The following is a 22,142-nucleotide window of genomic DNA, read 5'->3' as shown; positions in this document are numbered from 1 at the left end:
AGTTAAAATGGAAGCAAAAAATTTGCTATTGAAGTTTCACTTTATATATTTGCTGAGGTTTTAAAAAGATGAATTTAGGTTAATAGAGAAACTGTGTGCCATATTATTGATATACAAAACACATGCTACAGACATATGAAAAAAATCTCAAAAAAGAAAGTGAACATCATAAGCACATTATGTTTTATGTGAGAGTTTGGGGATAGAGTTGTCTGAGTCTATTATCTTACTCTTAAAACAGAGGTCTCCAAACTTGGGAAATTTAAGACTTGTGGATTTCAATTCCCAGAATTCCTCAGCCAGAATGCAAGTTTGAAGACCCCTGCTCTAAGACATAGATCACTCTGAAAGAATAAATTTTAGAAATCAAAAGGAGGTGGGATCAAGAACCTGAAAGTGAAAAGGGTGTGTGTGAAATCGTCTTAAAAAGCCCGTCTCTTTTTGTTAGATGAATATTTGAAAAATGTAATGTAAGTACTCCTAGATTTCTCTGTTGATCAAAATCAAATAATAATCAGTTTAAATTAATAAATGTTAGCTTTTCTAATTTTAAAAAGTAGTGCATGGTTTTAAAGCTATAGTTCTATGGCTGAAGATTATTCTAAGAATCTTACTAATTTTTTGAGTGTGTGTATAGTTTGACTTATCTCAAATTTACTGACTTTTTGCTTTAGTTGGCATGATATATGTAAATATAGAAATACAATCTCACATCTGCTCATTCTTCTATACAGTGTCTCTTCTTGCAGTCAAAACAGAGCCTATGAACAGTAATGACTCAGCAACAACAACAAGTGGAGATGGATCTCTTGACAATTTTACTGGGTCAGGTAAAACACATAATTTGCTTGTCTATATCTATAGTTTTTCAAAGTATTGTTTACAAAAATAAACAGTAAATCAGCTAATGCATGGCGAAATATGCCGGCAGTTAGTTTGTACCATTCTTATTACCTTGCTCAAAAAAGTGCCTATAGATACAATATATATCTGATGACAAGCTTTTCTGCTACTAAAGTTAGATATAATGAATGACAGTAAGAGTAATGACAGAAGAATTTAGGGGCAGTGTAATTTTGCCTATGGACTGCTTTCCACAATTATTATCTCACAGATTATTATACACTGAAATCAGTTTCTGTGCACTATCTTTTCACAATATGAAATATTATGGAAATAAATATGACATAGCAAAATTTAATATTTAAAATCATTAATTTTGGTCGAGTTCTTCTTTGAGGTGGCCATTTCTGACCACCGCTGCAACCGCCTTTGGGAAAGGGAGTAATGGCCAGCTGAGGAGGAGAGATGCGGCTCTCCTCAACACTGCTGGCAGTCTCCCCCCTCTTCACCATGTGTAGGAGGAAGATAAGAAGTGAAAGTTTTGGCTGACCGGGTTAAATTGCAAAAGCAACAACTAAGGTACCCTAGAATTTAAACTCCCAAAGAAGAGTCGGAAGCAGCGAAGGAAAGTGAAAAGGGAAAGGTTTGGGGTTTTTTTTTTTCTTCTCTCCCTTTCCCTACACTGACAACTAAGAGACTTAAATAAGAAATCGGAAAAATCCGCTTTGACATCAACAGGCAATTAAGCTGAATATAAAACAAAATGTCAAAGGGATAATAAAGATTTCTGGACACTAAAAAAATTTTTCATAAGCAGGAAGGGACAGAAAAAGGGCGGGATCTGGAAAGAGCGGGGAGACTGCCTGGAATTAAAAAGAATCTACAGTAAAACTTCAACAAGACTTCTAAAAGATACATTTTAACTGAAACTTTGTAACTAAACAGTAGAGCCCCAGGAAGAGAAAGTGAAAAAAAGAGCAAAAAGAAACAGCTTGTGTGTATTTGGATTACTTGGTAATCTTTGGATTCTTGGTTATTGCATTTGAATGACTAAAATAAATCGGGTGGTTGTTTAAAAATTTATACAATGGCACTACTTCTGGAGGAATTGAAAATGAAACTTAAAAAGTACAAAGAAGATGCACAAGAAGGGAAGGGTTCTTTTGGCTTCGTTTTTCAATTCTTAGAGATGGAGATTTGGAACTATGAGAAACAACAAGAAATGTCTGCAAAACAAGAAGACTGGGACAAAGAAGAAGCCATCTTTAATGAACAAGTAATTCTATGTGGGGAAGATAAAGGAAAGGGGGGAAAGAGAATGGAGAATTTAAGACTTAAAAAAACAACCAAAGAAAAGAAAAATAATTCGAAAAATAAGTATAATACGGGAAAGCAACAGAAGTGGGGAATATAGAAGAGAGAAACAGAGGTAGAGAGATAAGGGAGTAAAAAGGAGAGAGACAAGAAGAGAGGGAAGAAGGAAAGGAAAAGAAGTTACAAAGGACCAAAACAAGATATAGAGAAACAGGACTTATTTAGAGATAATGGGTGAAAATCTAACTGAAAAAGGGATTCTGTAAAGGTATGTAAGATTGTATTGTTATATTAGTAATAGAAATAACTTTAGAAAATTGGAAACAACGTATGATTAAAATGAGGGATAAAATAGTTAGTGTAATTTAGTGAAATGTTTGTTAATAAAATAAGTGAAATAAAATAAATGAGCAAAATTGAATTAGGAAGGGACGGGAACATTTTAATTAGTTAATGTTTTATAAAATATAAGTGAAGTGGGGGGAATTAACTATGGAAAGCTTATAATTGTTCCCACAGAAGTATGATATTCAATTGAAAAGTAATCTTAAAGAAGTTAAGATTTTAATGAATATTAACATTAATGATAGTATTGAATTGGAATGGAATGTGTTTTAATTACATATATTTATAATTTTTTTCTTTTTTTAAGAATATAGTGTTTATTTTAAGAATGTACCAAGCAGAATCCGAATGGAAGTTACATATTATGTTGAATGTTATAACTTTAGGGTATATATTGAAGCCTAAATAAGAGTTAAATGGATAAACTTAAAAGTTATAAAGGTGTCATACTCCAATCAGTAACTACGGGAGAAACTTTGTTTAATGAGAAAAGATAATAGACAATTGAAACAGGACAGACAAAACATATAAATATAATGATTTGAATTGTGATGAGATAATTAAAATAAAATTGAGAAAATTAAGAGAGGGGAGAAGCTATGCAGAAAATGTAAAACAGTAATAAGATATGGAATAGAACATAAAAATGAGCATGAAATTGAATTTGTGTCTGTATGAAGAAATGTAACCCAGGATTACGCTACTTTCAAAAAAGATGTTTTATTTGTATTTTTTTCTCTTTGTGAAAACTCAAATAAAATTTACAAAAAAAAAATCATTAATTTTATTAAACAAAATTAAGTATAAAATTATTATTAAAAGTTGCAAATATCACCCAGATAGCAAGGAAGCAGAAGACTTTCTGGTTTAAGTTCATAAAAAGAACTTCATTCATCTAAGAAATATTATAATATTTAAAATATACAGAATACAAAAACAGTTTCAGGATAATATGGGAAGTTGGCTTTGCTGTATGTAGTTACAATACATTAATTAGACTCAGTTCTCAGATTAATTAGGTTCTAAAGTTTTTGTGAATGGCCATCATCTGAAGTTCATATTTTTCACAAAACTTAGAATTGTATGCTGTAATATGATGACTGTTATACTACTTACAAAAGCTTGTATATCATTCTGCTGGGCTCCAAAAGCCATTTCAAATATTTTCAACGTTTAAAAAAACTTAAAATATCATTTAAAGTCTATAATATTTAGAGTTTATTTTAAAGTCATGTATTAAACAGATATTTAAATACTTTGTAAAGAGGGAGACAAAAATTGTCAATATACCCAGCAAAAAGTTTTGATTTTCTTTCATTATCAGCCCATTCATATCGTATCACAGAGTGCTTTTGAAATTAACCATGTTTCTTGGCATGTCCTGAAGCTGAATTAAGAAGCTTAATTATGGTTAAATAAATAAATGTGATACTCAGATAATTCTGTTCCAGAAACTAAAGGTCTTAAGTATATGGCACTTACTCCATGTTTCTTTGGTTCCTGCCTACAGTGTGTTTTGCAAAATGATGAGAAACCTGCTACCTACAGTATCTGTAAAAAGCTAAAGGCTGGCATATTGAAAAAAGGAAACTATTTGAAGTAAAAGTATGATTGATTAGACACTAAGGGATTTTCAATACTATCTTTTATACAGTGCTTTTATCTTGCTAAAAGTGAATGAAATGCAGATGGCATAATAAAGACTCTCTATGTTAGAGTGCTGATACGGAATGGCTCTGAAAGGTTTCGTTCACATTTTGGTATATATATTTGGAACACATTTGCTGTAGCCAAGACAGATGGTTAGACGAAAGAGAAACTTGACATTTTTTGGAATCAGTCCAGACTACGCAATATTCTTGAACGATTTTAATAGGATATGATTATCATCATTTAAGCTTCTGCAGAAAAATACAGCTGGTCTTTGTGTAGGCATGTATGCAACTGATAGTTACCCTGCTGGTGCGTTTTCTGTATAAAATTAAATAAATGCATTACTTTCTAAAGAAAAATTAGTGTTGCTTTCATTCTCACTTCATGAAATATTGTATTTTTATATGTGGAAATAATAAGATAAACACTGTCAACATAAGCCAGAATCCATTGCCCTAGCTAAGAACAACGCTGTTAACCAAAATCCAAAGAAATGCGAAAATATTTTCATGAATCCTTTCAACAGTATTAGCAGGGGGATGAGATGTGTCAAACTAGACAAAAAACAGTGTTACAGGTCCAAAATTAGCAGCGTCTATGATCCCACACTGCTTTTGTCATTTTGATTTGAGTAATATGGGCTTGTAGATACCCATGCTTCATTTTCTTTATTTTAAACTAGTTTTCTTTGCAACATATAATTCTGTGCACAAGAGCTTTTGAATCTGAGCTTAGTGTGGAAAGTAGATCAATACAAAGTTAGGTGCTATGTGCATTAGTTGTTTGCTTCCTGGTAAAAATTATGAAGAATAACACAATGCTACCAATTTTATTTAGAATATTCAAAAATTGTTAGCCTTTTAAAAAATCTTAACAGCTGATAAATTGAACATTGTAAATGCATTCTGTTTTACAGTGATAACAAGTAACAGCTACAGTCCAAGATCATCACATCAATACTCACCGCAGCTATATCCTTCCAAGTTAGTTTGCATGCATATCCTAATATTTTATTTGTATATCAGTTTCTGCAAGTACTCGGTTTAAATATTGGTTTAAATTTTGAAACTACATTGGGTTTGCATAAAATGCAATGTTATATGGAGATTTGCACTTTGGCCCAGTTTAAACTCATTTCTTGCTAGGTTAAATGCCGTTGATGTTAGAGTGATTTATTTATGTGAAGAATCAGTTTTAAAATTCTGAGTTATGTGCACTGGCATAATTATTTTCTGGATTTGTATACTCCAATTATTACTACCACAACTATTCAGAAAGCACACAAGCTTGGAGGATGATGAAATTCTACTGACTGAATCTGGGGCGCATAGACTAGGGGAAATAATGGTGTCAAGAATGGCACCATATTGTATATATCTCTAAATCTGGTTATGGTTAGGCATAGCCCTCTATTAATCTTATTTTTGTATCTTTTGCCCAATTGGATAATAGTTGTAAAAGATTTTGAGTTTCTTGTGTAAATTAACTACTCGCACATCAATTTCCTCACTACTTAAGTGCATAGTGAAACCATTGCTATTCCCCAGGACATTTGATATCTAAGGACTCTGTTGCAGAACTTAAGGTCTTTATTATATTATTGTATGTACTTTATTGTTTTAATGTGCCTATATATAATTTATAGCTGTTTTAATTCATTATTGTGTTTGTAGGTAATTTTATTGATAGAAATACATTAACCTGTATAGTAAAATAGATTACTACAGACTTAATTACTTAATTTAGTTTAAATCATTTATTTTTCATTCATCTCATTTTTCATGACAAACACAGCTATGTTAGTCTTTGATGCATTAATTTTCAGAACCGTATCCCTTGCTGTATCCTGCAGTCAATCTAGTATTTACTAGAAATTGTTCAATCTCAGCTAGTAGCACAGCACCATCTCCATACAAACTTACTTCCATATTCAAGTCCCCAATCAATGCACCCCTAACATCACTATAGCCATCCTTTCCAAATTTAATTTTAAAAAACCTTAACCGAATATTTGTTCTATTCAGTGTTGAGTAACAAAATAACCAATTTGGAAGGGACTTTGGAGGGCTTCTAGTCCAGCCTCTTGCTTGGGCAGGAAACCCGATACCATTTCAGACAAATGATTGCCATATTTCTTCAGCACAATGTGTATTGTCATGCATGCATTACTTCAGTCATACGTTGTTGTTATCACATTGAACAACCAGCCTTCAAGTCCATATTTGGGTGATAAATTCCAAAATTCAAACCTTTACACCCTATCATATATTTTCTAGATCTACAAACATCCAGTAAACTTTTTTTAATCTAATTTGGACTCATAGACCAAGTGGGCTGGAATAGTAAAAATTCATTAAATTTCCAAGTGTGGATCCACATATATTTTGAAATACCTCTTAAATCAACACTTGGACCCAAGTCTTAACTTTTACCATTTATTTACACACTCATGCATGTGTCATTTTCTCATTCAATCATAAATATAAACTTATACATTTCAGTTCCAACATTTGAGATGTTATTGTAAATTTCTTATAATTCTTAAAAATACACTTGCTAGTAATCCTTCACTTTAGTTACTATACATTCCTAGTTCTTACCTTTTACAGTCTAAAGCAGGGGTATCAAACTTGCAGCATCATGTCGTCACATGACATATCATGACTTTTTTCCTCTTCACTAAACTGGGGGGGGGGGTAGCCAGCACAAATTCGACATCCCTGGTCTAAAGCCTCATGCCCACAGTCAAAACTGCAATCCCAACTTATAAAAACAATAGAGCTTGCCTAATCTTGTTCCAAACACCAGTAAGAACAGATATGTCTTCAGTGCCTTATGAAAATCTAATAGATCTTGTTTTCTTGAGGGATAGTGTTCCACAAGGCAGGTGCTTGCCATAGGGAAATCACGACTCTTAGGTTCAATAAGATGCAATTGTTTGATAGAAGGCATGTGGAGCATGCCCTTGTTGCTAAACTTGGTGGGTAGTAGCCAGACCCACAAATAACCTGGCTGTTATTCCATGTATGGTTTTATAGGTAATACCAGCATTTTGAATTGCACTTAGAAGCCCACTGGAAGCCTGTGCAACTTGCAGAGAAATACTGTTATGTGTTATAATGAGAAATGCCAAAAGCTGCCCCTATCAGTGCATTCTGGATCAACTACAGCTTCCAAGTGCTTTTCAAGTGCTATTCCATGTAGAACATGTTTCAGTAATCCACTGGGATTACTAAGGCATGATTGCTTGAATCAACAATCTGTATATTATCTCATATGACTGATAGTTTTTTCTCCCTTTCTGCTGTTTAGGCCCTATCCACATATTCTTTCTACTCCAGCAGCTCAAACAATGTCTGCCTATGCCAGTCAGACCCAGTATTCAGGAATGCAACAACCAGCAGTGTATACAGCCTACTCACAGACTGGGCAACCTTACAGCCTACCCGCTTACGGTATTTAACTTCCAATTGTTCTTTATTTTCTTATGAATATTTTTGGCATCATGGAATTTCTAAGCTTCCCCTCTCTGCTCCATTGTTAAGAATGAATTGAATATTAATTTCTTACACAGATTTGGGTGTAATGTTGCCGGGCATCAAGACAGAAAGTGGACTTTCACAAACACAATCACCATTGCAGACTGGGTGTCTTAGTTACAGCCCAGGGTTCTCCACGCCACAGCCAGGCCAAGCACCATATTCATACCAAATGCCAGGTGAGTAATTCTTTGTAGATTTTTAATTTTCTTAAGATTCATACATTTCTGCCATAATTGGTAAGTTTTGTGGATGAAATTTATTATTGGTCCGAATCTTTTACATTAAAAAAAAAAAAAAGAAAGCTATAATGATCTGAAATTTTAGTTAGATAATTCAGTTGATATTTTTACACATTTAGTGTAACTTATTTAAAATTTATAGAAGAGTTATTTACCAAAATTATTAGAAATGTTCAAAAATATTCATTGATAGTAATAAATCATTGATTGATAATGATAATAATAATGGCAATAATCATAACTAAAGCCTATATGAAATAGTTTTTGGGGATCCATATCTTGAGCATATCTCTGTATAATTTGTGCACCTTTTAAAAATTCATGGTCTGTAATACTATGCACAAAATTAATATTTTTAATATTTATGACACTTTTATATTTATGTACTGCTGTACCCTGACAAAAAGCAGCTATAATGGGTTTTTAAATTTAAACTCTATTCAGTTTCCAAAAGTTTCAATAATAAAATGCTTGTAGATCCAGAGGTATTTGGGAAGGTATGGCAAGTGATAAAATACATATCACAGAGCAAGCAGAACTTTTTATATATAGTGTTATGACACAAGCATTAAAGCACAGACTTTATGTTATGACATCATCATGCATATTCTGTTACTTTGGTTTAGTGGTTGGGAAAAGAAATGTGAGTAGGATGAACATGTCTCCACATTAGAACACTCTATATTGGAACATTAGATTCTGTTTTAACAGAATCAACAAGGATAAGCAACATTTTGGTGGTTGAAGATGGTACTGAAGATGGAAGGCTTATTGAGGCTGTAAAATAAGTAAAACCACATTACATTAAATATTCGTTCACTCAATTTACACAGTGTCCGAATTCATTTTTATGTGTAATAGGCAGTAAAAACATGTAGCAGCCAGGCATGATCAGTCATCCATACAACCAAGAGATGAGCTATAACCACACGTGCCCAATTCAACACCAGGTCTTCACCACCTGACAAAAGGCCAACAAGGATGAGGCCAATCTAACTTCAGGGGAATTAAGCAAAAACTCATTTTCTGGGCCCTGCCAGCTGACACTCCTCAGCTGATGGTACCCAGAGCATGTCTTTCCTGCCCAAAATCAAATAGGACTGGTAGAAAAAACTTGGGAGAGATAATCCCTTAAGTAACTCAGTCCTATTCCATGAAGAACTTTAAAGAAAGCCAATATACTCATGGGGCAGTGGTTCACATGTGCTGAGTAACTGGCATGAATGACTGAGTAACTGGCATGAATATACCAGTTGAAACTTCCAGGAACAGCCCTACGCAAATTGCATTTCAGTAGTCCAATTTGCATGTCACAAGATGTAGTCAAGGCTGAGTTTAGAGAAGATTTTCCAGAGTTTTCTTTGTGGGTTTTTTAATAGTGATATGCCTGGTTCAGGGCTCACAATACAATTTTCATATATTCATATACCAAAAAAATCCCCATGGTTTAAAGCACCTTGGAGGAGAGAGATTTCCAAAAACAATAAAATGAGATTCTACACAACCCAAGACAACAGGTTTCTCAGCCTTAGCTGTTAAATATTTGAAGACATCTTTTTTGCTGTCTTCACCATAATTCTACTCCTTAGCTATTTATGTTGAGAATGTTGGAGAGTTATGAGCTACTCTCTGTTTGATAATGATATGGCCATCTTAAATATGGTCATTTCGTGGACTAGAAGTTCTTTTAATCCTTGAAACTACATTAAACATCCTGTACCTCCCAAACTATTATCAATATATTTTGTGAGTAGTTTCCAACAGCTGTATTAAAGAAAAGGAAAGTCTGGGGATCAAGAAAGGACAAGTTTTGAAATGGAATAGATTTGCTGATACATAAATGTCTGTTTTCAGTGTTTCTGTGAAGCTTGATAGCAAGCTGTTTTTGAAAGATGAATATGTGGAATATATAAAAGCAATTCAAACATTATTGATAGCTTGTTCAATTTTTAAACTTCATGTTCTTTACAAATAATACTATACTAAGCTATGGTTAAGTATATCAAATTTTCTTTAAAAAAGTTGAGGTGAGATAAGTGCATATTTTAATTACATACTCTTAATTTTCATCTGAAAATTTCATTTCTTATTTGTATGAATTTTGAATAATGTATTGCTTAGCTCTTATAGGGAATTATTCTTTTAACTCTAGGTTCTAGTTTTACACCATCCTCCACTATTTATGCAAACAATTCAGTATCAAATTCTACAAACTTCAATAGTTCACAACAGGTATGATTTTTTTTGTCTATAAAGCACAAACTATTATGAAGTTGATTTGGCAATTGATTTGGACAAGACTGTTGTCCTATTTCTATTTTTAGGTTAAAAATGATGTAGTTTTAAAGGTATTAGTCTTCATTAAAATATTGTTCGTAACATTCTAGGATTATCCATCATATGCAGCTTTCAGCCAAAATCAATATCCACAGTATTATTCAACATCAACATACGGAGCATACATGACATCAAATAACACCACAGATGGTACCTCTTCATCCTCATCAACATACCAGCTCCAAGAATCCCTTCCAGGTCTTACTACTCAACCAGGTACCATTCATTGATTTTTGTTCCAGTCATTTAGAATCACGGTATAGATTCATGTGAACATTAATTGTAGCTAAGTGTACCTAAGTGCATGAAAACAGACTTCAGTTTAAATTTGACAAATCTCATCCAGTCTTCATCAGCAAAAATCCATTAAGCAAGAATCAACCCTTTAATATCCAACAAGATATCAAAAGATAAAAGGTTTGGGAGTAACAAAAAATAAGAAAACTGCATTAATTATCCTCGCCAAAGGCCTACATGACAAGTCATATTTGGAGGGCTCTTCAAAATGCCAGAAGGATGGGAATTAGTCAAATATTGGGGAAATTGCACAATCCCATGTAGAACACATTGAAGTAGTCAAACCATGAAGTGATCAGAGCTTGAGGGGCTATTTGAACTGTTCTTCCCTCCCTCATCCCAATCCATGAAAGGGTACAGCCACTGCTCAGATGAAGCAGGACAAAGGCCTTCTTGGATACAGCTGTTTATCAAGCAGGAGCTATGAGTCCAGAAAACTCCCAAACTGTATATCACCATTGAATGGAAGTGCCACCCCATTCAAGATCAAAGGGGAAATATCTTCAGATCTGGACAGTATTAACAGCCTCATCCATTCCAGTTTGAGAAGAATTTCTGACTTAATATTATCTCTGTAGGAGCCTCTGTGGCGCAGTGGTTAGAGTGCAGTGCTGCAAGCTACTTCTGCAGCCAGCTGCCTATAATTTGGCAATTCAAATCCCACCAGGCTCAAGGTTGACTCAGCCTTCCATCCTTCCGAGGTGGGTAAAATGAGGACCCAAATTGTTGGGGGCATTATGCTGGCTTTGTAAACCACTTAGAGAGGGCTGTAAAGCACTATAAAGCAGTATATAAGTCTAAATGCTATTGCTATTACTATCTCAAAGATTTGCATCCAGAAATGTACCATATAACTATTTTGTAGCTGCCGCTACTGATAAACTCTAATGTATTTTACCCTGCTAGTTACCAGGTCTTCTGTTAATAGAGTATAAAGCTCACAGAAGATACACCATCTGGGGAAGAACTCATCAAATAGAATACAAAGTCAGGGAGTCTTAATTTGCAATCTGCTCTTCAGAAAAGAGTTAATGCTGAACGGTCTGCATTTGTTACTCTCTTAGACTATAAAGTTAAAAAGTAAGGTTACTCATAGATAGAAATCACTTTCTATGTTGTGGTAGACATTTTCAATCTGAATACTTTCTCTATTTCTGCACTCTATTTCATTCATATCTGTAACGCTAAAAACTATTTCTTGGTGGCCTTCGCATCTGCTCCTAGAGTTTCAGGGATGGGAGTTCCTTTGGTAAACAAGTGTTTGGGCAAGTTCCACTTAGTGCTTGACCTTTAAGAAGTAGGTATTGCATAATATTTGAAAGACGAAATGTTAAAGGACCCCTATCCTGGAACAGAACTGTACATCCTATAGTATGGAAAATTGATTGATTGATTTAAATTTGTTTCTAATTTAAAAAATAAAAGTGCTCAGATATGATTATATGAGAGATTATACTCCTACGATATCCTCTAACGCTTGCCTTTAAATTCGTTTATGCAATCTTTGTAGTTTGACAAATACTCGTAGTTAAAGATGGTGAGGAATTTCAATAAGCAGATTATGTTCATTCCTCTTGAATAATTAGGGATTTACAGATAATCCAAACTGTCCATTTAAAGCTTTAGGAGCAGAGGTGGTATTCAGCAGGTTCTGACCAGTTCTGGAAAACCAGAAGCAGAAATTTTGAGTAGTTCGGAGAACCGACAAATACTACCTCTGACTGGAGATTTTATGGTATCCTTCCCCTACCATGCCCCGCACCAAGCCACGTCCACAGAACTGGTAGTAAAAAAAATTGAATCCCACCACTGTGTAGGAATACCTTATTTAAACTATAAAATTGAATGAGGAATACTTTGTTTTTTGATAAGTGTTTGTTTATTTTACAGGAGAGTTTGATGCTGTGCAGAGCCCTTCAACTCCAATCAAAGATCTTGATGAAAGAACGTGTAGGAGTTCTGGGTCAAAATCAAGGGGCAGAGGGAGGAAAAATAACCCATCTCCTCCTCCTGATAGTGACTTGGAGGTACATTCTTTTAAATTAATAGCAATATGAAGGTCAAAAGTAATTCATTTGAGAGAGGGAAGGAGGGAGGAAGGGAGAGAGAATGAATACATATTAATAGAAAATGCTGTTCACTCAAAATTAGATTAAATACAGTATAAGAACTTTTAAAACATTATTTCCATAAAGTTGCTACTTGATAACATTTTCTTTTTTCCCTCGTAATGCCTACTCTTGGAGTGTAATTGAAGTATGAGAAGCCAGGGAATCTACAGATCTCTATCTCAAGCTTGAAACCTCTCTATTTCAAGCTTGAAATAGTTTGAGCACTTCGAATGCCCACCCTGAATAAATTCCCTGACATATTCTTCTCCTTTCAAATAATTATTAAAGTTTAAAATATCTTTTATTGGATTGAAAATGGATAGAAAACTTTTTTCTTCCTGGTGCTAAAAGATAACAGGCAAATTATGAAGTACATCTGTATGGGATGTATTATTAAGGAGTTTGTGTATGTATTTATGTGTGATTTCACAGAATAGTATATTTGATCATTTGTTAAAAAGCATAATTGCCTTCTTTAATATGACCATGACAATTCATCATAAATAAAAAAAATACGTTGTAAAAATTAAAATAACTGTTTGATATTTCTACCTAACAAAGCTCTTTGAAAGTGGGACACAAAGAAGAAATTTAGAATGTGTATATTCACTCTCTATTTTTAGCTTGATAATTCAAATATAAAAAATCAGCGAAAGGACTGGGCAGTGCTCTGCAGTTAAAAAGATGCTTTGGAGCATAGTTCAGTATTCATGTATCACCTGTCTGCAGCTCCTTAAAGCATCTGCAACTTTTTCTGGAACTACACAGATGCCTTTTGTTTTAGTAGCATCTTTCTTGACTTGAAGTACAGAATCATAACAACCTCCCCCCCGCCCAAAGTCTGTTCGGGGCTATGCATATTTGGTGGATAGCTGCCTCTAGTTCTTGTGTTATTTGTATATATTGATTTGTTGATTCTTTTTGTTTTCAGCGTGTATTTGTTTGGGATTTGGATGAAACTATCATTGTCTTCCATTCACTTCTTACAGGATCTTATGCACAGAAATATGGAAAGGTATGTGACTAGCGCTTTTATTGTACCTAATTATTGTGCAGTACAATAATTTATTTGCTAAGTTGAAAGTCGTTGAATCATCCCCTTAGTATTTAGCAGTATTTCTGGTACATAAATAAAATTTGATTTTAATAGTCCTAAACAGAATTTTTTACAGTCCTGACAGATTTTTTTTCATTCAGACTTTACTTCAGTATTCACTAAGTTTGATTGCAATTGATACTATTTAGATTAATTACATAAAAATCAAGTAATATAACTTCACATACATGATACACATTTCATTTTAATGGACACAATTCCCTATATCTTCCACTCCTAGCCCATTAAATATAGGATTGCTTTAACTGGATACTTAGTAACACTTTGTCCCATTGTTCTTATAACTTCTCAAGGCTTTGCTGTTGTTGTTTTTTTTTTACTAAAATCAGCTTCCTTTGCTTTATTTTACTAGCATTTAGGTGTCAGTCTGAACACTGCTATTGAAATATTTTGTGATTGATTGAGAAAATACTCAAATCACTGCATAACTTCTGCTTTTAACAAGAAGTTACAGTAAGATAATCAGTGATTTAAAAACATGTTTAATAAGAGGAAGGAAGGGAAGGAAGGAAGGAAGGAAGGAAGGAAGGAAGGAAGGAAGGAAGGAAGGAAGGAAGGAAGGAAGGAAGGAAGGATTCCAAACACTTTCCAAACAGCCTGGTGCATTCATATCCCAACAAAAACTTAACACAGATTGTAATAGCTAAGCAGTTTATGGAGATTCGGTACAATAAAAAAGGAAATATTAACATATGAAAAGTGCCATTTTATGCTTAGGTACAAACTATATCCTATATGATTGTTGCTTTATTTAATATTTCCCACAAAACAATTTGGAAATCAAATTGGTACCAAATTCTCCTTAAAAAATCTTTTTTTCACTTCTGTTGCTCTAAACAAGTTTTGATTCTCTTCTGATATCATTGCATGACTTTCAAATTTTGGCATAGCTTTTAACATAGCTCAGGCTTCCTTCTCAGCCTCCTGAGATCTTTGAGTATTTGTCTCCTAAGGGACATTCTAGTAGAGATGGCCCAATCCAGCACAGAAGTCAACAGACAGACTGTCTGGCTCCAATTTGTGCCAACTGCTAATGCAGCCAAAAGCATTTGTATTTTGATATAGGGAAGTGTTATAGTTGATCTTATCTCTTTTGCAATGTTGGCAATCTCTGGATAAGGCCCATATTCCCATGAGCCAATAACCTGAGAGGGCTTTTCCATATATCTATAGCAGCAATACCTGCAAGAAAAGTCAAAGCAGATTAACACAGAACCATCCCTGTTGGATTTTGAATAATTTGACAGTAGTACGTTATTAAAATGATGATTTCTTTACTATTTCTTAATGTCCTGTTTAAAAATAATTGCTCACATTTCATTTTTTATGTATGGGTAAATGGATGGAATTCATCACATACTTGATTAATAAATTACTTTGGAAAAAAAGCTGCACAATTTGCTACAGAAATACAGTATATTCTGTAATTTCTAGATTGGAGAATTGACATGAATTTGATACAATGAGATAAATATTGATTATATTTGATATAATGAGCTTAAATATTCAAAGAAGTAAAATGGTACTTAACAGTTAATTTACTTTAAACTTATATTAATGTAAAAGTCTAAATATTTTATTTAGTTAATTATCTGTAGCTAACATTTATTATTTTTACAAATAACTCAAGATAGTGCATATATCCAACACATCTTCCTCCTCCTCTTTTTCCCAAAACAACAATCCTTTCAGATGAGTTGGCTGAGAAAGTGACTGGCCCAAGGTCACCTAGTTGGGTTTCACGGCTAAGGCAGAACTAGAATTCACAGCCACCTGGTTTCTAGCGTGGTATGTTAACTGCTGAACAAAACTGACTTTCTTTGAAAAATATTATTTTCTCAAATAAAATATTCTTTGTTGGTATGAAACTTCCAAGAGATAACTCAGTTGTTGGGGAGGGGTGTGTGGAATTGATTGACCTTTCAGATTGAATTTTCAGATGCAGATCATAAATTCAGGGCCTTCAGATAGAGTATAGAAAGGAAACTCTACTGGAGTAACGTGATCTGTTTCTTCTGCTTCACTCTTCTTGAATTTGATTAGGTTGGAGAGAAAAAAGAGAAACTTAAATTTATTGCACTGTTGTTGTTTCTTAATCACCTTGCTCTTATGTCTCTCTGACAAATTCTCTATTTGTCCTGTGGCCCTGAGATAATATGCTTGCTGGTAGATTATGTACTGTATATTTAAGAGTATTTTTAATTGGCATTGGGTATTATATGTGCAATAATGAATATATATATATATATGTGTGTGTGTTTTCTTAAGTTTTCGCGGGTAAGTAAATATAAATATGTATGCTATTCAGCGTTGTTTGGGTATTTTCCCACGTCAGTATAGTTGTGCTTTTAAAGTTGTAGCAACGTTTCAGCAGAATCTCATCTGCCATCATCAGGCTTTTGTATTGGGTTCGACAGGCGAACCCATATATATATATATATATATATATATATATATATATATATATATATATATTTTTCTTAAGTTTTGCTGGGTACTTACATGTATGGTATTCAGCTTTGTTTGGGTATTTTCCCACGTCATTGTAGTTGTGCTTTTAAAGTTGTAGCAACGTTTTGGCAGAATCTCATCTGCCATCATCAGGCAGTATACAGAATACAGAAGTATACACAATACAGAAGCCTGATGATGGCAGATAAGATTCTGCTGAAACGTTGCTACAACCTTAAAAGCACAACTACAATGACGTGGGAAAATATCCAAACAAAGCTGAATACCATATCTATCTATCTATCTATCTATCTATCTATCTATCTATCTATCTATCTTTGGTTATTCGGGTTTTCTCCTGCGTAAAATTGGAAGTATCTAGGCCACGTTTCGATGAAGTCTCATTCATCATCTTCAGGCTTGTGTCTTCGGCTCTGTGCTTCTCAGAGTAATGTGAGCTTGCAGCTGCTTCTTCCTTTTAACTGCTAGTGGGGGTGTGACTTGATTGGGTGGGGGCTTGGCTGTGTTCTGATTGGGTGGGGGGTGTTCTCATTGGTTGGGGGCCTGGCTGTGCTCTGATTGGCTGGGGGCCTGGCTGTGCTCTAATTGGCTGAGGGGGTGTTCTGTTCAGGTGGGGGCTTGGTTGTGCTCAGGTTAGTCTTAGTTGCTGGGGGATTTGAGTTGGTGAGCTGTGATCCTGCTGTTGGCCAGATCCACCAGATCCAAAATAAAAGCCTCCCCCATCAGCGAAGAAATCCAGCAAAGAATCATACCCAGAGAGAAATCATCCAGATGCCCTAAGCTTTATGGTCTCCCCAAGATACACAAAGAAGGAACCCCACTTAGACCAATAGTCAGCTCCATAGGCTCACCTCTACAAAACCTAGCCAAATTTCTCGCCAAACAACTACAGCCCTATGCAGAATCCATCAACTCACATGTAAGAAACTCATTCCAGTTCATTGAGATCATAAAGAAATATATATATACACACACACACACATACATACATACATACACACACACACATACACGCACACACACGCACACACACACACGCATACATACATACATTTGTCAGATTTGTTTTTTTAAAAATTTTTTGGACAATCAGCATATAACACATTATTCCAAAATGTCACTAATTTTTAAAAATTATTTTTATTGAACTATGATTAACAAGCATCATCAAGTAATTAAAATAACATAAATCCAATATGCATAGAGAAAAGATATAGAAAATGCAAACAAATGTAAACAGAATGTACTATACATGTACAAATTTGCCTTATATATTATATTATAATCGATTACTGTTGAGGTAAACCATAAAAATCCATCCAAATTTGATAAAATTGTGATTCCTTCCTCTGATTACTCATAGTTTTTAAATTTGTTTTTAATGCAGCAATTGAAAATTTTTTGTTAATCCACATCTCAATTGTTATGTAATCAATGATTTTGCAATAAAATTAAGCAATTATTATTTTAACTTTTAAATAGATAAAAACGTTCATTTTGGTTGTTCTAGAAGAAGAATAACACTAACATTTAAAAGAGAAAGGAATAATTTATAAAATGTATTGCTGTGGAACCTTTGAAGATACTTTACTGTATACTTTGCAGTGTCTCTCCTCCTTGTTATTTTCATCCACCTTTGCCTTCAAATGAAGTTGCTGGACACATTTATGATGTCTCCCTATTGTAGGCTAAATTAAATATTTCATCAAGTTGAACCTTGAATTTCAAATCAATTTGAATTGAGTCTTCTTGCCTTTAGTCTTTAATTGCAAATAGGAATAGAATGTTGATACCTATATGTCAGATCAGATCTTGACTAATTTGTGTACCTCTTATTTTTATTGGAATATTATCACTCTCAGCCAGTCTTCTGAAAGCTCGCAGATTTGCACACAAACCACCATACAACAGCAGAAAGGTTTCAAGGTGTTTAATGCCAAACAACAAACTTCCCATCTGGCATGAACGGCATTACAATGCCGTTCTAGATTAGCACTGGAAGCTTCTGCCTTCCAATATTATTTAAAGGTATAAACACACCCACCTAAATGCTTCTATCTCCTGTACTCGCCCCAAATTAGCCCCTTAATTACCCTCTAGGTCACCATCTGGTTATACCTAATATGTCCATTGTTTCCTATCTCTGCAATCTATCTTTTGCCTGTGAACCCTACCTACTCGCAAGTAAACTATATACCCAGATTCCCCTCCCCCATCATCCATTGCAGCACTACAGTTGATTCCAAAAGCCACAAAAGGACGGGAGTTTCCCAGACTCCCCTCTTGTCACCGTCGACATCCCACTCCACCGACGGTGCATTTGATGCAGCTAAACAATCCTGGAAGTATACAGTGTCAAACTTCAGCGGCTCTTGCAAACGTGCTGACGGGCTCAGTTTATCTATCAGCACTAACGGAGCCCAACAATCACTTTATCTACAGAAGAAGTAATAACCCACTCTGCTCAATTTGTTATAGGATGTTATTACCTATCAAATATTTACCCTGGTACATGTATTCTTTCTGCTGTTTCATTCTAATCACAATGCTATTCCTGGCTTTTTTGTTCTATTAACCAGGTGGTTATCTTTTTACTCTGGTTACTTACTACATAGATTTTTTTAAAATTAATCTTTGTTTCACATTCCCTCAATTTGTATTTCCAAAATAATATATTTTGTAAATAGTTCCTAGGGAATATCCTTCTATAACATCTTCCCCTTTCATAGGAGTCTAGAAAGTTGTTTTTGGCCCAGGGCCGCCATTCAGGCAGGGGAGGGGTAGCCAGCTGGGTCATGTGCGCATGGGCATCAACAGCCACACCAGACTGCTTTCCTGGCAGGGAGGAGCCGCTAGCTGAAACAGCATTCCAGATACACGCCTGCATCACATGGATCCTGCATCCATGGAGCTACTGGCTGGCTAGCGGAGACGCAGACTTTACCCAGCTGATTGTTGGCTTGTGAGGGAACAGCTGATTGTCAGATCATGGAAAAACAGCTGAATGTCAGATGGCAGGAAAACAGCTGATTGTCATATTTTGGCTGGAAGCAATAGGCTGGGTGTGATAAGCCAGGATGGGCGGCTGGGGGCGTGGTTGGACTACGTCACCGTATTGGCAGCAAGTAATCAGTGGGACGGGAGGGGAGTAACATGGGGCAGTGGAGCACAATGTAAGGAGTGGTGAAGTAACCATGGTAGCACAAACTTTGATTCCTTTCTAGTTGGTCGCTTTGTGCCGGGTCCACGTTCCCAGATAAACATTATCACATGTGTTGCTGTGTTGCTGGGACACCAGAACGTGACAGTTGTATTCTTCCAGTTGTGTGCAGCTGTGCTTTCTTATTTTGTATTTAATATATTTCCATTCTGCTCATCATTATAAAATCCTGAATAATTTACAACAGTATAACAATAATATTGCAAGATAAAAGTAATTCCTTAAAAAGGAAAGACGATAATGTGTTGGTACCTGGAAAGGGGCTATAAAAAAGGTATCTTTTTTTTTTCAAAGATGTGGGATGGATAGGAAAGGTTCACATCCATAATTCAGCAAGTAGCAGTCCATACTGTCTGACACACAGAGCAGGATTTTTCCTCTCCCCTCAAAGAGTATAGTAACCACAAAGATGATGTAATTGAATATATTCTTCGGTGTAACTTGATCTGAGACTTTGAGCCACAAAATTCTATCAGTAACCTAGCTGCCACATTCTTCCCTAATTTTAGCTTCCAGCGCTTTCCAAGGGCAGCTCCCCACTGAATGCATTACAGTAATCCAATCTGAAAGTATTGATCATTCTTTTTAAACTAAAAGCAGCATTTTATTATTTAAAAAGAAGAAACAGCACAGCAAACATGATGTGAAAAGCTTACTGTTCAGTTTTTGCACACCTACTTAAAACTGAAGAATAGAACAGAATAGAATTTTTTATTGGCCAAGTGTGATTGGACACACAAGGAATTTGTCTCCGACGAATAAGCTCTTAGTGTATATGCAAGCAACAAGTGATGAAGGATTATTTTCATAGGTAAGTGCCATAAGCATTTCCCTTATTTTGTTTATTTATTCAAAAGAGTGAAAAAGGATAGTGAGAACAATTAATCAGGGAATTACCTCCAGAATCTGTGGGTCTCTATCATTAGAGATTTTTAAGAAGCAATTGGACAGCAATTTGTCTAAAATAATAGTCTCCTGCTTGATCAGAGTTGGACTAGAAAATCTCCAAAGTCTCTTCTAACTCTGTTATTCTGCTAAAACTATTTCTTTTTTTTAATAAACAGATTGAATTGGGTATTGGGTGAACTAGATGATAACCATACCATCAAGGATCTATGTAGATTAGTTGTTAGAAAGGAGTTGATTCTTGCCCAATTAAGCTTTGCATTTATTATATAATCCTTTAATGCATCTTCATATTGTAGTCTTAATCTTGTTCCTCTATATTTGATTGATTTAATCCTGCCTTTATTATTTTTACAAATAACTAATGCAGTGAAGATATCTAATATATCTTCCCCCTATCTTCCCCACAACAACAACCCTGTAAGATGTGTTGGACTGAAAGTGAGTGACTGGCCCAAATTCACTGGCTGGCTTTCATGGCTAAGGTAGAATTTGAAATCAAGGTCTCTCATTTTCTAGCCTGGTGCCTCAACCACTAGACAAAATTGGCTCCATATACTGTATGCATTTATATCATGTTTATACAATAAAGTACATTTATTGTTCTTGGACTTCTTTTATCATATGTTCATATAAAATACCGGTGTTGAAATAAATTAATTTTGAAATAACAAGATTTATTGCATTTGATCTAAATTGTTATGTTTTCATTGTTCTGTCTCAATGTATTAGTAAACATTTTATTATTGAGAGCCATTTTGAGTTGAATTTACTTGTGGCCAAATTAGGATGCAAATAGTAAATCAATATAGATTCTCCTTGCTAGTTTCCCACTTCTGGGAGCATAAACTAAGGGACCTGCTGCTCTTTTGCTGTAAGCAAATTAAGCAGATAAACGGCAGGTTTGAATGTTGGGATGTGGAGACACTAGTCTAAAGACCCATTTCTTTTCTTAGATGGTAAAAACAAGGGCAAGGTTCAAGAATAGTCACAGCAAGACTGTATTCCTTGTATTCCTCTCCATTATTAATGTAAATCAGGGGTATCAAACTCGCATCGTCACTGTGTCATCACGTGATGTATCACGACTTTTTTCTCCTTTGCTAAACTGGGCATGGCCTGCATGTGATGCATCCGGCCCACTGGCCACCAGTTTAACACCCCTGATATAAACCATTGGGGTGGTCATGGCTAAGTAAGTCGAATCAAAACGTCAGTAGGGTCTAATGATTACTTTCTTTTATAAGGGTTTGAAATTGCATTGGCATTACTCTCTCAAACATCTTCCTATAGGAGATTATATTAGTTGGTCACTGTAGGACTCTCGGATTAGGACCCCAAAATCCAGGTGTCTAAAAGATGATAGCAAAGAATTAAAACTTTTTTTTCTGTCATTCAGTGGTCATCTTGATTTTTTCAGCCTAGATCTAGTAAATAATTAAGAACTCCAAAAAGTACTGTGACTTTCTTGAAATAGCTCTCTCAAACATGCATCCCTCCATGCAGTATACAAGGGGCCCATATGCTAACCACCTTATTAAAAGGAATCAGGTGTGAAGTTCAGAGTTTTAAAAAACAGTCAAATAAAATAGATATATCCCATTGATTGTCTTTGCCTTATCCTCAGATTTTCAATAAGTGAAATAAATTTAACAAAACTGAACTAGATAGCATTCACTTTGTATTTGCATCAACAGAAGCATCCAGTTTAGCAAATATTAGTCCCTTATTTTTCATACTCTAGGC

At 34.8% G+C, this 22,142-nt stretch overlaps 1 protein-coding gene across 15 annotated transcripts in view; it reads left to right on the top strand.

Moving 5' to 3' along the window:
- Positions 1 to 22,142, top strand: part of EYA4 (EYA transcriptional coactivator and phosphatase 4) — a 106,169-nt gene that overhangs the window by 61,637 nt on the left and 22,390 nt on the right. For all 15 annotated transcript variants that reach the window (XM_087940766.1, XM_087940733.1, XM_026705519.2 and 12 more), the window contains 8 exons: positions 735 to 830; positions 5,072 to 5,138; positions 7,468 to 7,610; positions 7,730 to 7,873; positions 10,089 to 10,168; positions 10,324 to 10,489; positions 12,461 to 12,597; positions 13,613 to 13,696. In XM_087940766.1, coding sequence (XP_087796892.1) covers positions 735 to 830; positions 5,072 to 5,138; positions 7,468 to 7,610; positions 7,730 to 7,873; positions 10,089 to 10,168; positions 10,324 to 10,489; positions 12,461 to 12,597; positions 13,613 to 13,696 — 917 coding nt within the window. The remainder of the gene's footprint in view (positions 1 to 734; positions 831 to 5,071; positions 5,139 to 7,467; positions 7,611 to 7,729; positions 7,874 to 10,088; positions 10,169 to 10,323; positions 10,490 to 12,460; positions 12,598 to 13,612; positions 13,697 to 22,142) is intronic.

This window comes from Pseudonaja textilis, chromosome 1 (genome assembly GCF_049901715.1).
Source record: "Pseudonaja textilis isolate UNSWEBS1 chromosome 1, rPseTex1.2, whole genome shotgun sequence".
NCBI classification, from domain to species: domain Eukaryota; kingdom Metazoa; phylum Chordata; class Lepidosauria; order Squamata; family Elapidae; genus Pseudonaja; species Pseudonaja textilis.
Note: the sequence above shows the minus strand (reverse complement) of the source record. Positions and strands in the feature narration are given on the sequence as shown.